This window comes from Ursus arctos, unplaced genomic scaffold (assembly GCF_023065955.2).
Source record: "Ursus arctos isolate Adak ecotype North America unplaced genomic scaffold, UrsArc2.0 scaffold_19, whole genome shotgun sequence".
Lineage (NCBI taxonomy): Eukaryota > Metazoa > Chordata > Mammalia > Carnivora > Ursidae > Ursus > Ursus arctos.
The window spans coordinates 48987248-49000742 of NW_026622863.1; the positions used below are offsets into that span (position 1 = coordinate 48987248).

General features: G+C 44.9%; 1 protein-coding gene across 2 annotated transcripts in view; it reads left to right on the plus strand.

The window, feature by feature from the left end:
* The window catches only part of ARHGAP35 (Rho GTPase activating protein 35), a 117459-nt gene that overhangs the window by 52014 nt on the left and 51950 nt on the right, over nucleotides 1-13495 (plus strand). For both annotated transcript variants that reach the window (XM_026481981.4, XM_057314511.1), the window contains exon 3: nucleotides 4874-5018. In XM_026481981.4, the coding sequence (XP_026337766.1) occupies nucleotides 4874-5018 (145 nt within the window). The remainder of the gene's footprint in view (nucleotides 1-4873; nucleotides 5019-13495) is intronic.

Consider the following 13495-nt stretch of genomic DNA (forward strand, 5'->3'; position numbering starts at 1 on the left):
AAGAAGCCTCTGTACGTACAGAGATAGTCCTCATCTCAGCTAAACTCGAAAAAAATATAAAGAAGTATTGGCCCTGTGCATTATTGGAAACTGTTTTTGTTCAGGAAATTTATTGAGTGCCTACTGGATGTCAGGTCCTGGAACCCAGTCATCTGGCAGCCTGATAGAAAGGGCCCTACTCTGGGCTGCTTCTCATTCTTTGGCTGGCATTCTAACCTTTTTCTTGCCCCTGTGGACTCGGAGTGGCTGTGGAGTGGGCTTACCACCCCACAGGCAGGTGACAGATGTTTTCCTAGTCTGCCAAGTTGGGAGTTTCCCTTGATGCTCTTTCCTTGTTTCAAAATTCAAGGGGCCGGTGGCAAATTCCAGTCACTGTTTCTTTGCAGTGCCACACTGGTGTAAACTATTGGTTCATTTCTTTGTTTCCTTTGCCACCTGGGTATTATCAAGACTAAGAATCAGGCATGTTTTTAAGGAAATTGAAATAAAGAACAATGGACTGTGTTACTCATTCAAATAACGTATCTATCCAAAAGGACAAGAAGAAGGTGGTTCAAACTGACCCAGTCCTTTGTTTTTGTCATGACATTTCAGCATAGAGATCACGTAGGGCAGAGAGGGGCTTTGGTGTTCATGGATCACTAATCACTAGCCTCTGGATCCTGGCGCTCTCGGCGCTGGGTGTGAATCTCTTTGAGCCTGTTTTCTCGTATAAAATGGTGCTAATAACCCTTACCTAGAAGATGGTTGTGAGGTTTCAGATAATTGTGCAGAGCACCTAGCAATGTCCTGCACATGGCCACTCCTAATTAATCCCCATTTTCCATTTTTGACCCAGTCAAACTCTAAGCTTAGAGCCACAGATGTGTAGATGACTCTCAGGGCTTGGTTTCCTCTGGCTAGATGCCTTTTTCAATTCAGCCTGCTATGTGAGTGCCCTCAAAAGAAGATTGATGTTGGGATGGTATTACTTTCTCCTCTCCAAGGGCCTGCTGCTCTGAGTGCCTCAGGGACTCCATAATGAGTGACCCATGTCTGACCGGGGACTGAGACAGCTGGCAGGCCACTCACAAGAGTGGCGTTTCCATCTGACATGTGCCCAGTAACCCTTCAGGTGCCTGATGTGTTGCTTGTTACAGCAGCAATCTTGCCCACCTCTTGGCGTGCACCGCAAAGTCTGATTTCTTTACTAGAAAGGTTTAGAATTAGTTGTACAAGAATTCCCATCCTAATTTTGTGACACCCTACAGAGCCTTCAGTTACTTCTCAGGAGGTGTTTTGACATCCGGTAAACCATAGTTTGTTTAAATCTGAGAGAGAGAATCCGTGTCATTTAGCAAGGGGAGTTGGTGCTGTTGCCACAGCGTACTCTCCATTCCCGCGCTTTAAAACTAGATCTCGGATTCTTTGGGGTGAGAGGGATGAGGGCAGTTGTCAGATTTAAGCCATCCATCAAGTGGCAGAATCTCCTTGACGATGGGTGCGGCAGGCAGTGTGCAGCCTCTGCTTTGAGTATTTACGGAGCAGTCCCTTCCTTTTTAAACAGCTGGGGATTTTGTTTTTTAAATTTTTCTTTATACTGGCCAAAATTGTCTAACTATGTTCTCCTCATCTCTCCCAACATAACCCTTTGGAACCATATAAAATGATCTCTGTCAATGAGACAGTCCTGTAGCTATTCCACATAACTGTCATAGTGCTCTCCTCTTTCCTTTCCAGCTTACAGATCCCTGGTGTTTTATGTGAGTGGGTCTTTATTACCTTAGAAATTCTCCAGCTTGTCCGTCTTAATCATTGATTCCGTTGTTTATTCATTCTTCCTCTCCCAGGACCTTGCAGAGGAAGACAGTGAATCACAGTGGTTAAGAGCACAGGTTTTGGAGTCAGAACTGAGCTGGGCAAGTGACTGAATTTTTTTAGGACTCAGCTTCTTCGTCTGTAAAATGGGGTTCTTAAAACCCACACGCACAGAAGTATAAGGAAATGTGATGTTAAAATTGATTGTCTGTTTACTCGAACTCTGCTTAGAAGGCTTTATGGTGATTAGAAAAGCGGCTTCCTTGAAGCTTCTCTTAAAGTGCGTTTTTTTAATTCCTTAACAGTTTATTGGGAAGCATCAGTTTTACTGAGGAACAGTGCTGTTGTCGTGTTAGTTTTGACAAGCAAATTTTGCGGGGTTGAGATTGATAAAAAGGATGTCGCTGGAATCCAAATGGGCTTCCTTGTATATTCTGATTCTGGAACTAAAAATTTAAACTACATGGCATTTTTGGGGCGCCTGGGTGGCTCAGTCGTTAAGCATCTGCCTTCAGCTCAGGTCATGATCCCAGGGTCCTGGGATCCGAGTCCCTAGTCGGGCTCCCTGCTCAGCTGGAAGCCTGCTTCTCCCTCTCCCTCTCCCCCTGCTTGTGTTCCCTCTCTCGCTGTGTCTCTCTCTGTCAAATAAATAAAATCTTTAAATAAATAAATAAACTACCTGGCATTTTTAAGGGAGAGCATAGCTTGACTCATGGTTATCCGGTTGCAGCAATGTGTGACTACAGAAGCACTCCCGCCTCTCTTTCCTCGAATTATTGGATGGCTGCTGTATGCTAGGCCCTGAGCCAGGTCCCGCACATTTCACCCTCAGACCCCCTTGTGAGGAGGTGCTGTCCCTGAGATGCTAAGTCACTTAGCCAGAGTATTGGGACTTGTCTGTCAGGATTCAAACCCAGGTCTGTTAAGATGTCAACCCTTAAATTCTTGATGTTGTACTTCATATAAGTAGAAGATGCCCGAGAGAGAGTCTAGATTGGTTCAATTACCTTGTGTAAAGATACATCATAAATCATTCATTTGCTTTTCCTTACTTCTTTGGCGAAAAGTCTAGGTCAGAGCCTAGAGATAGCGGCCGTCACTCGCTGCAACCTGAGAGGCTGTGTGGCTGATTTTATGAGGAGTGGGACAGGGACAGGGGTGGGCTTTGGGGAGGGCATGGTTCTTTGGGACCCCAAGATCCGTTCACATTTCATTAGAGTCTTCCTGGCTGAATCAGTTAGCAGGCTCTATGAAGATTGGGTTGTCTTTGCCTTTGGGTGGTCATTACAGGTAATGTCAGCCCCCAACCCAAATGGGTTTGTTCCTTCTTTCATGTACATTTTATTCTCAGCTGTTCTTTTTTTTGCCACTTGTTTGCACAGGAAGTCCTCAAAGAATCTCAGACTAAACAGGAAGTGATTTGTTCCCATATAAATAGAGGTACCAAAAGGAATGAGGATGGGCAGGATAAGGAAGGGGGAATGGTTGACCCTGACCTAGAAGCTAGTTAGTTGTCCCCTTTAGTGGATTTTATACAAAGATCCCCTAAATACTGTTTAAAAACTTTATTTACTTGAGAGCTCGTGCGCGCACAAGCAGGGGAGGGGCAGTGGGAGAGGGGAAGCAGACTCCCCTCTGAGTGCAAAGCCTGCTGTGGGGCTCAATCCCACAACCCCAAGACTGCAACCCGAGCTGAAGTCAAGAGTCCGATGGCGAGGGGCGCCTGGGTGGCACAGTGGTTGGGCGTCTGCCTTCGGCTTGGGGCGTGATCCCGGCGTTACGGGATCGAGCCCCACATCAGGCTCCTCCGCTATGGGCCTGCTTCTTCCTCTCCCACTCCCCCTGCTTGTGTTCCCTCTCTCGCTGTCTCTATCTCTGTCGAATAAATAAATAAAATCTTTAAAAAAAAAAAAAAAAAAAGAGTCCGATGGCGAACTGACTGAGCCACCCAGGAGCTCCATCCCTAAATACTTTTAAGTATATAGGTTGTGTACCTTTGTAATAAATCTGCCCTTCTAATTTGGTCTTGTTAATTTGGAAATAAAACCAAATTGCTGGAGCTACACCTGAGTCCATTTACCTTGATCCTCTTTGGTTGCTCTCCTCCTTAGTAGATATTTTACCAAAAGGCCAAAATTTCAGGTGTAGGCTTTTAGGAAATTTAGCATTTGTTTAGAGCATTTTGTCTGCATGTGAGCTTCAAAATAAAAGGATTGAATAATTTTGGAGCAGAGTATCTCAGTAGTGTTTATGAGCATGAGCTTTGGAGACAGACCCTCCTGGGTCTTGATCCCAGCACTGTCACTTACTGGTTGTGTCATTTAGGTGCGCGGGACATTTTTCCCTGGTAAAGTGGAATGTCATGAGGTTTAAAAGAAATAGTATTTGGGACTTGCTTGGTACCTAGTGAGCCCTCAAGTAGTAGTTGTTACTGCTGCCGCCGCTCCTGTTACTGACAAAGGGGACTGCTGGGAAAGAGACAAAGTATTATCTTCTTTGTCCTGCTTGACGAGTTGGTTTTACCCTTTCCTAATTCCAAAGCCACTGAGAATTAACCCAAGGCCAATATAGCGAAGGAAGTTCTCCCTTGGAGCTTTCAGCCCTAGCAGAATGCATGCTCTATTTCTTTTCTGGAAAGAGGAAATTACTCATTCTCAAGTCCGTCTTTTATCTTTTTAAAGATTTTAGCCATCTTCGAGTATATAACATTCGTTATCCTTATGGGATGTTTAGAAAACTTCCTGTTTACTCCAGGACACCCCTGATAAAGGATGTGGATAGTCATCTCGTTGTGATTAACTAAACATGGCCTGCTTCTTATAAACTCCTTTGTTTGGATAATGCAGTCTCACACTCCGAGGTGTGACTGTGTGTCAGCTTGCTGGCAACTTGTGTGATATTTGCAGACTAGAAAATACAAAATTAGTGAGATGAGCAAGCGGGTCTCTATCCTGTTTGGAGTCTTTCCAGCAGTTTCCACACCAGCATGAGTTCCCTTCTGGAAGCCTTACTGATGTTTGAGTTGCGTGTTGTTACTTACTTTCTTTTTGTGCTTTCTTTTCTCTTTCCTGTACAGAAACCAAAGCCCAAACCCCGGCCATCCATCACAAAGGCAACCTGGGAGAGTAACTATTTTGGGGTGCCCTTGACAACTGTCGTAACTCCAGAGAAGCCCATTCCTGTTTTTATTGAGAGATGTATTGAGTACATTGAAGCCACAGGTAAGAGTGCGACTCAGAGTTGATAACGGCTTTCACTGTCTACGGGATTCTTTCCAGCGGCCTGAGCCGTCTGGGGACTCTGGGATGTCTCTTCTTAAATGTGAGAGGCTTTCTGAGAAGGAGCTGAGCTGTCTGCACAGCTGTCAGACTTGCGGATCCTCCATCTGTGCCTAGTTCTGAGGTGTCGTACGGGATCTGTTAGACCTTTCAGTGCGCGGAGCATTGTGTTCTCAGGACTGCAGCTGTGGCTGGTGTTAGGTGCCTCCTCTGTGCTCCCTCAGCTCCTGTCATAGCAGGCAGCCTCTTTGTGTCCTCGCAGATCTGTCAGCTGCTTGAGGGCAGGGGAATGGTCGTCCGTACTATCATCGTGTCTGCAGCACCCTACTGGACGCAAATGCTAGTGCAGTTTGGCTTAATACAATGAAGGGGTGGTTGTGACTGTTCCGGCCCTTGGCCATTGAGCAGGTGCCTGAGATTCATTATGGACAGAATTTTTTTCCTGAAGTAAAAAAAACAAAACAGCGAGGATCCTTGGATATATTCTGGTCAGACAGCTGACAACTTGGTGTTATCACAAAGACCAGCTGTCTCAATATTTTCTTCGTGGTTCTTGAACGTAGAACATAGAAACAAAATTTTCCCTGTGTTGAAAACATTTATTTCATTCATTTAGTGTGACCCCATAACATGTCTCTTCGGCCTCTCTTTTGAAACCCCTGGAGCTTCCATTTTCATGCCATTGTTTCCCTTGGTTTTCTCCTGGTGCTTTCAGAGCTGATGAGTTCGAGAAGGTAGTATAGCAGACACGTGGTTATGTCAGGGCTTGAGCATTAACAGTGGAGCTCCAGAGTATAGGCTTAAACTAATTTGAAACCAAGGTAGGGATTAGAGCCTTCCTCTGTGTTCTTTGTGATTCCAGTGTTATCTGTGATGATATTAAGTGTTGTGTGGTGTGCACAGCCTCCCAGGCTCTGCTGATAATTTCAGCAGCATCCTATTGAGCTGCATGACAGTGTTAATATTTACTTAGGATGTGCCAGATCAGGGAAAATAGGTTTCAAGTTGAAGCCTGCTAAAGACTTTGTAGTTATTTCCAGGGTTTTCTCTGCAACACACCAGGGTTGAATCACAGTAAGCACTTTGCCTAATCACAGCACATCTGCAGATTTGTTTAGTTCATTCTGTTCCCAAAGCCTTTTCTCAGTGTCCATCTTTTTGACACTGGTTTTATATCCGTTTCTTTCTGGCACCTGTCCCTTGGGCCAGGAGAAGATTGCACAAAGATTCGATTCAGGTGACCTAGCACTTCAGAGAGATAGTTTGTGTCATCTCAGGGAGGGGGAGGGCACTTTTTCCTGAACTTTTTGTTTTGAAATTATTTTAGATTTATTGGAAAGGCACAAAAATTATAAGTTTAAACTGAAACTTACAAAAATTCCCAGGTTTCTTAAATGTATTTTGCCAGTTTCCCCATACCATTCTTTCTGTATATACATTTGTATCTTTTTTCTGAAATGTTTGAAAGTTTGCAGATCTGATGCACCTTTACTTCTGACTACTTCTGTGGGTATTTTCTAAAAATATTCTCTTACATAATCACCGAGCAGCTGTCATACTTGGGACATTAACACCGACCCAGCACTAACCTACCTAATCTGTGGATGTTTTCATTTCATCAGTTATCCCAGTAATGTCCTTTATAGCAAAACACAAAAATTATTTTTTGGACCACATGACAGGTTTAGTTGTCAAGCCTTTAGTCTCTTTTAATCTAGAACAGTTTAGTCTACCCATTTTTCATGGCCTTGATAGGTTTTTTGTTTTTTTGTTGTTCTTGTTATTTTTTGTTTTTTTTAGATTTTGTTCATTTATTTGACACAGAGAGAGAGCACAAGCAGGGGGAGCAGTAGAGGGAGAGGGAGAAGCAGGCTCTCCGCTGAGCAGGGAGCCTGATGGCGGGGCTCCGTCCCAGGACCCCGGGATCGTGACCCGAGCCGAAGGCAGACACTTCACCGACTGAGCCCCCCAGGTGCCCCATGGCCTTGATCGTTTTAAAGAATACAGATCAGTTATTTCGTAGTAGGTTCCTCCTCAGTTTGGTGTTTTTTGTTTGTTTGGTTTTTGGATGTTTTCCTCCTGATTATGTTCATATTTGACCTTGGGAAGAAACAGCAGGGAAGTGATGCCGTGTCCTTCTCGGTGCATCACACCATGTGACACGTGATGTCAGTTTGTCCCATCACTGGCAGTGTTCACTTTGATCCTTTGGTTAAGGTGGTGGTGTGTACAAAGCTTCTCCACTGCAACGCTACTCTTTGCCCGCAGTTTTACTCCCTGATTCCTTCAGCATTTATTAGTTGGTTTTCTCCTGTCAGGGAGAGCTTTCCCTTTTCAGGGGGAGCCTTGTGTGAATGGTCTCCTCAAGTGGCCCACCTGTGGTAGCCCAAGGTGCCGGGATGTTACCCACATACCCTCCAGCTGAGCACGTCGGTGGTCTTGACCTGCCCCACCCAGCTTGCTTCTCTCACTCTTAGACTGTGATTCACGTTTTGCTATCCAGTGATAAAACTATGCCTCTCCTTGCTCTTCTACTTATGAATCCTTTCGGGTATAAGGCTTCACCGCCTGCCACTACCAGGCTGTTGCTTTTCTTAAAGCTCTGTGAGACTGTGCCACTGTCCATACTGTCACCAAAAAGCTTGGAATTTCAGGGTCATCTCCAGTAAGTTCCCAAGTCTGTCACTTCTGCTTCATCATCTGTTGGCTCTGTCCCCTCCATTTCATTTCCGCTTCCCCACCATCACCCCCTGCAGTCCATCCTGATTACCTGAGAGTTCCTCTACCAGAAAGCTCTTCTTACTGCCTCGTTGCCTACCAGATGCGGGCCACGGTCTTGGCTCCTCTCGTATGTAGTACTGTTACGGTTGTCTGCCTGCCTTCTTGCCCCCCTGCCTTCCTCTGTCTCTCTCTCCCTTTGTTCTTCCTTTTCTCTCCCCTACTTTCTGTTTTATACTACAGCAAGCATTAATTTTTAAATTGTTTTACAAGAGTACAAGCTAAATTCCTTTTTTTCCCCATTTTTTAAATTTAAATTAACATATAATGTATTATCGGTTTCAGAGGTAGAGGTCTGTGATTCAGCAGTCTTATGTAATACCCAGTGCTCATTCCATCACGAGCCCTCCTTACTGTCTATCACACAGTTGTCCCATCCCCCCAACCCCTCCCCTCCAGCAACCCTCAGTTTGTTTCCTTATTAAGAGTCTGTTATGGTTTGTCTCCCTCTCTGGTTTCATCTTGTTTTATTTTTTCCTCTCTTCCCCTATGATCCTCTGTTTTGTTTCTTAAATTCCACATATCAGTGAGATCATACTATAATTGTCTTTCTCTGACTGACTCATTTCACTTGGCATGATACCCTCTAGTTCCATCCACGTCATTGCAAATGGCAAGATCTCATTTTTTTGATGGCTGAGTAGTATTCCATTGCGTGTGTGTGTGTGTGTGTGTGTGTGTGTGTGTGTGTACACACACCACATCTTCTTTATCCATTCATCACTCGTTGGACATCTGGGCTCTTTCCATAGTTTGGCTATTGTGGACATTGCCGCTATAAACATTGGGGTTCAGGGGCCCCTTTGGATCACTATGTTTGTATCTTTGGGGTAAATACCCAGTAGTGCAATTGCTGGGTCGTAGGGTAGCTCTATTTTCAACTTTTTGAGGAACCTCCATGCTGTTTTCTAGAGTGGCTGCACCAGCTTGCATTCCCACAAGCAGAATTTCTTTGTATTTCTCTGTTTTGCATGTGTGGTGTGAAATTTATCCCACATTCCTCCTAGCCTCTGGAACTTGTCCTCATTCTCCCAAGACTCCCCTACTCCCAGTGGCCCTTTGCATGTAACCTCTCTGGTGGTTCGCAGGCACATTTCAGCTTGCGGAGAATAGGATTCTCTGTTCTTGTCTCCTGAGTGTGGCACACAATCTATACTTATTGATTAAATGAGTGGTCTTCAACCTGGAGTACCTTAATTACATTCTCCCTTCCTTCCTTCCTTCCTTCCTTCCTTCCTTCCTTCCTTCCTTCCTTCCTTCCTTCCTTTTTCCTTTTAAATTTTGGTTATATACATCCCCTCATTGGCATTAGTTTGTACTTTTGTAGAATTTCAGGGAAAAAATTAAACCTGGTATCTATGAATTTAACATGTGTGTGGGGGGGTGCTCTTTTCCCTAAAAGAATTTTTTTCCTCTTCATAAAATTCAGGCGTGTTCATAGTAGAAATTCAACAAATGGCAAAAACTGAAAAAGAATTTAAAGATTCATTGATCTTCCACTTAGTGATACCACTGTTAATGGGCTGCTGTATTTCCTTGTAGTCTTATTTCTCTGCATATGTGTGTTGGTTTTTACTTTTACATACTTTAGAATATGCAGTATATAGTTCTCGAAAATTTTTTTAACATAAATTAGACGAGGCAAAAGAACCCTGAGTTTACCAGCTTACCTACTCCTGTTTTCCTGCAGGAAAAAAATAACAGTAACCAAGAGGTGGGTCGGAGGACCATTTTTTTGAAAATCACTGTTTTTTAAACCAGATACTGCTTTGTGAGCATGCTCCCTGTTTTTTAATTTGAAGAGCAGCCGGTTTTATTAAGTATTCATGAATCGGGCAGCATCCCGTCCAGCAAGCAGAGGGGATCTCCCTCAAAAGAATACGACATGTAATTGCTACATAATGTTCCAGGAAATAGCTGGATCACAGGTCATTTAACCATTCTCCTGTCTGGGGCTCATGTGGCACCCTTTCCTGATGGACTTCAAGAAGCAGATTAGCTGGGACAGGCATTTTGGAGGAGTGCCGCAGAGCTTCAGAGCTGCAGTTAGACCAGGTTTGGAATCATTGTTCTGCCAGTTACCCATCTGTAAACTGGGGGTGACGACAGGACCTGCCTCCACGGGCTGGCGCTGGGTGTGGTGCGTGGCCCAGGCAAGTGCTCAGCGTGGGCTGGTTGCCGCCGTAGCTTCGCCAGTCGTACAGTGGTTCTTTTTGCGACTGCCCGTCGGCCTCTACCATTAAACGTAGATTCCGTGACTTGACTTTTCTCCCCAGCTTCTAAATTGAATACAGGAAACCCCATTGAAGAGTTGAGAGTAGGATGATGATCACCCAGAGGTGATCACCAGAGGTTAGCGTTTCGCCACATTTGCCCTTTCTTTCCCTAATTTTTATCATTGTTAAATCATTTGAGAATAAGCTGCAGATGCCACATCACTTCACTCCTACAAATCTCAGGCTATATCCCCAAGCTTAAGAGGAGTTTCTCCTTCATAACTGCAGTAGCATTATCACTGTTAAGAACAATAGCATTAATTCGGTAGTATTTCACATGTGTTCCATGTTTAAATTTACTCAGTTGACTTAAAATTCTTATAGCTGAGATTTTGTTCTAAGAGCCAAGCAGTGTTCACAGTGCATTTGGCTGTTGCTTCCTTTGTCTCTTTCAGTCCAGAACAGTTCTCTTTGCCTTTTGTTTTGTTTTGTTTTGTTTTGAATGATGACCTTATTCGAAAAGTCTAGACAGTTGTCTTGGAGAATGTCCCCTTGTGTGGTGTCGTGTCTGTACTTCTCCGTCATCCTCAGCCCCCTTCTGCCACCACCCATAGCTACCTCATCACGTGGCTCCTATCTGAGCAGAGGCCTGGGACTGATGAGACTTCGTTGAATGAATTATGGATTAGGTGTTTTCCCAGGTCTGACTAACTTAGTCTGAACTTGGACCTAAGGAGAGCCTCTGCTGCCACCTGACCTCTCCATCCCATCTCCCTCTCTTGCTCATGATAGAAATCGTCCTATCACTCGTTTCCATGTGGTAATTCAGGCAGGTTATCTGGCTGATTGGAGGGGACACTCCAAATGAAATGTGTTTGTCAGGTCTGTCCTAAGCGGTTCAGTCAGAAGTCATAGTTTTTGTATCTGTCTCGTGTACCTTGGCACTTTGCTTGTCCTGGCAAATAAAACATTGCATCATCACTTTCAGAGGCAGTGTGTGGGAGCTCACACTCCTGCCCACCATGGTGGGAAAGAAATCCAGCAAGAAACCCAGGAAGAAGCCCCTCTCCTTGTGTGCCTTAGGGCCTGTGTTGCTCCCCATTTGCCACTTCACAGCCAGGGTCCTGGCCGGCGGCAGTGCCGAAAACCTACCCACCGACACCTGCATTGGAGACCTGGTAGTGTGAGCGTTGTGAATTAGGACAACTTGAAGCATCCCGTCACCTTATTATTTTTTCTGATTACAAGGGTCATAAACTTGCTCACTGTAAAAGATTATTACAAATACAGATATATAACAGAAAGTGTGACAGTCCTTTATAATCCCTATCTCTAGAAGTAATCTGCTTTAATAGTTGGATTATGTTTTCTGTTAATACTACCCCCCCCCAATGCTTAAAAACAGGAGATCATGTGCATACTGTTCTGAAGCTTATATTTTGTTGTTTTGATTTTACATTGTATACACCTTGGACATCATCTTTATATTCCATCTCCAGGACAATTGCATTTTAATCTTAGACCTGAGAAAAGGGTGGCAGGAGTTGGGGGCGGTGGGGGGGGGTGTCTCGGGGAGTCTACGGACAGAAGCTTTGTTTGCCTACAACTCCACATTCCAGGGGTCGCCCGCAGCAGGTGCCTGTGACTGCCTTGTTTCCTCCTCATAGTTTGTGACTAAATTGCCATCTCCTCCTAGACACAGACCATAAGGAAAGGATCACTGCCCTCTCTCCACAAAATTTGCTGTTCCTGCCGTTGGAGCTCTCCAGAGCCCCATGTTCTTAGGTCTTCTCCTAACATTGCAGGTGGAGATTGGTTTTGGGTTGCATCTGTCTTTTTTCCTGAGCTTTCTCACCAGTTCACTTAACCCTCGTTTCATATTTCCTAAAATTGGAATGTGTTCAAGAAATGGCCAGTAGGCAGAACAGCTTTTGGATTGATTTGCAGATGCTTTGAGCCTAGCCCAGGCTCAGAGACCGCCTCTGTGCTTGCTGTGCTAATAGGATCACAGCTTTTCACTTTCTGCTCTAGTTACGTGATCAGGGTGGAAGGGGGCATGGATCTTCTGCAGCTGCTCTGGGGTCACTGCCGGAGGTCAGACTGACTTTATATTTCTGGCTAGAACACTTTCTTCCCCCAGTTTTCCTCCACGTGGAAAATTGTCAGGGCAGTGGAGCCCCTGCTTCCTTTCTATAGCAGTTTGACTCCCGAGTGAAAAGAGAACATTGGCCACGCTGATCTGAGCTCTCTGATGCATGGCAGGAAGTAGGAATATTCAGTGCTGTCCAGAGTTCATCTCGCTGGGGGCCTTAACTTTTAGAGCCTACTCACAGTCCTCCTGAGAATAATTTCTCAGGATAAATCTGCTATCTTTACACCTCACTGTGGTCACAAAACAGTTTTAAATCCCAGGTCTCTGGCCCAACTTTGAGCCAGAGTGTGGGAAGGAGGGAAACACCCATGTCCTACAGCATAGAAAGCCCCTGAGGGAGCTTCCAAGTGTCACTGCCCCCCATCCCAGAAGGTCTGGTATCCTGGAGGCTGAATGCCTCGTGCTCTGCTCATCTGGGTGCTGCTGCATGTATTCCCCAGGCCTGTGGCCTCGCTTGTCAGCCATGAACTAAAAATAGCATTCTCTAGGAATGATTTTTCTGAAAAATGTGTGAGACCAAACCTCCTTGGCGCCCCTCTTTCTGTGATCTTTAACCTTCTTCTTTTGGCAGTGGGAGGGGGTGGGGTGGCAGTAGCAAAATGATTTCCCATCTAATAGTCCTTTTCTTAATTGCCTTGCTTACTAAGAGATGACCAGTCCTCTAGCAAGTGCCACAGAGGGCTGAGAAAAGAAATTGTTCCCAGGGAGAAGCAGTTTCATGTGGGCAGAAGGCCCCTCTTCTACATCTTGAATTATAATGCATTCAGACCATACCGTATAAATAACTGGTAGGCCATGGTTTTGTTAGTGCATCTTAATTTCAGTTTGTCCCCATGGAACGAGAAAGTCCCTGCAGTCAAGGAAGCCTGGCAGCTGTTTAAAATAATAATGCCAAAGATGGTCTGCCATCACATTAACTCTCCCCATTTTCTATTCCTGACACATTTATTGAGTGCTTGCTACGATCCAGGCATTGTACTGGGCACTTGGCGTATGTGACCTCATTTCACAAGAGATTGTTTTGTTGCTCCAAGAACCCAGATGCGGCAGGAAGCTGGCCATTGGGAGGAGTCAGCATCTTTTATCAAACATAGGGAGACCCCAGTGTCAATAAAGTGCAGGGCTAACCTAGCTGGAGAGAAGGTGGCAGCCTTAATAGTCTCTTCCACTACTCTCTTGGAAGGACTCTTACCTGGTGACAGGACTGGGGCTCCACTTTTCAAGGCAGCACCTACCTCGGCACAGTATTGCAGCTGAAATTAATATTTCTTTCT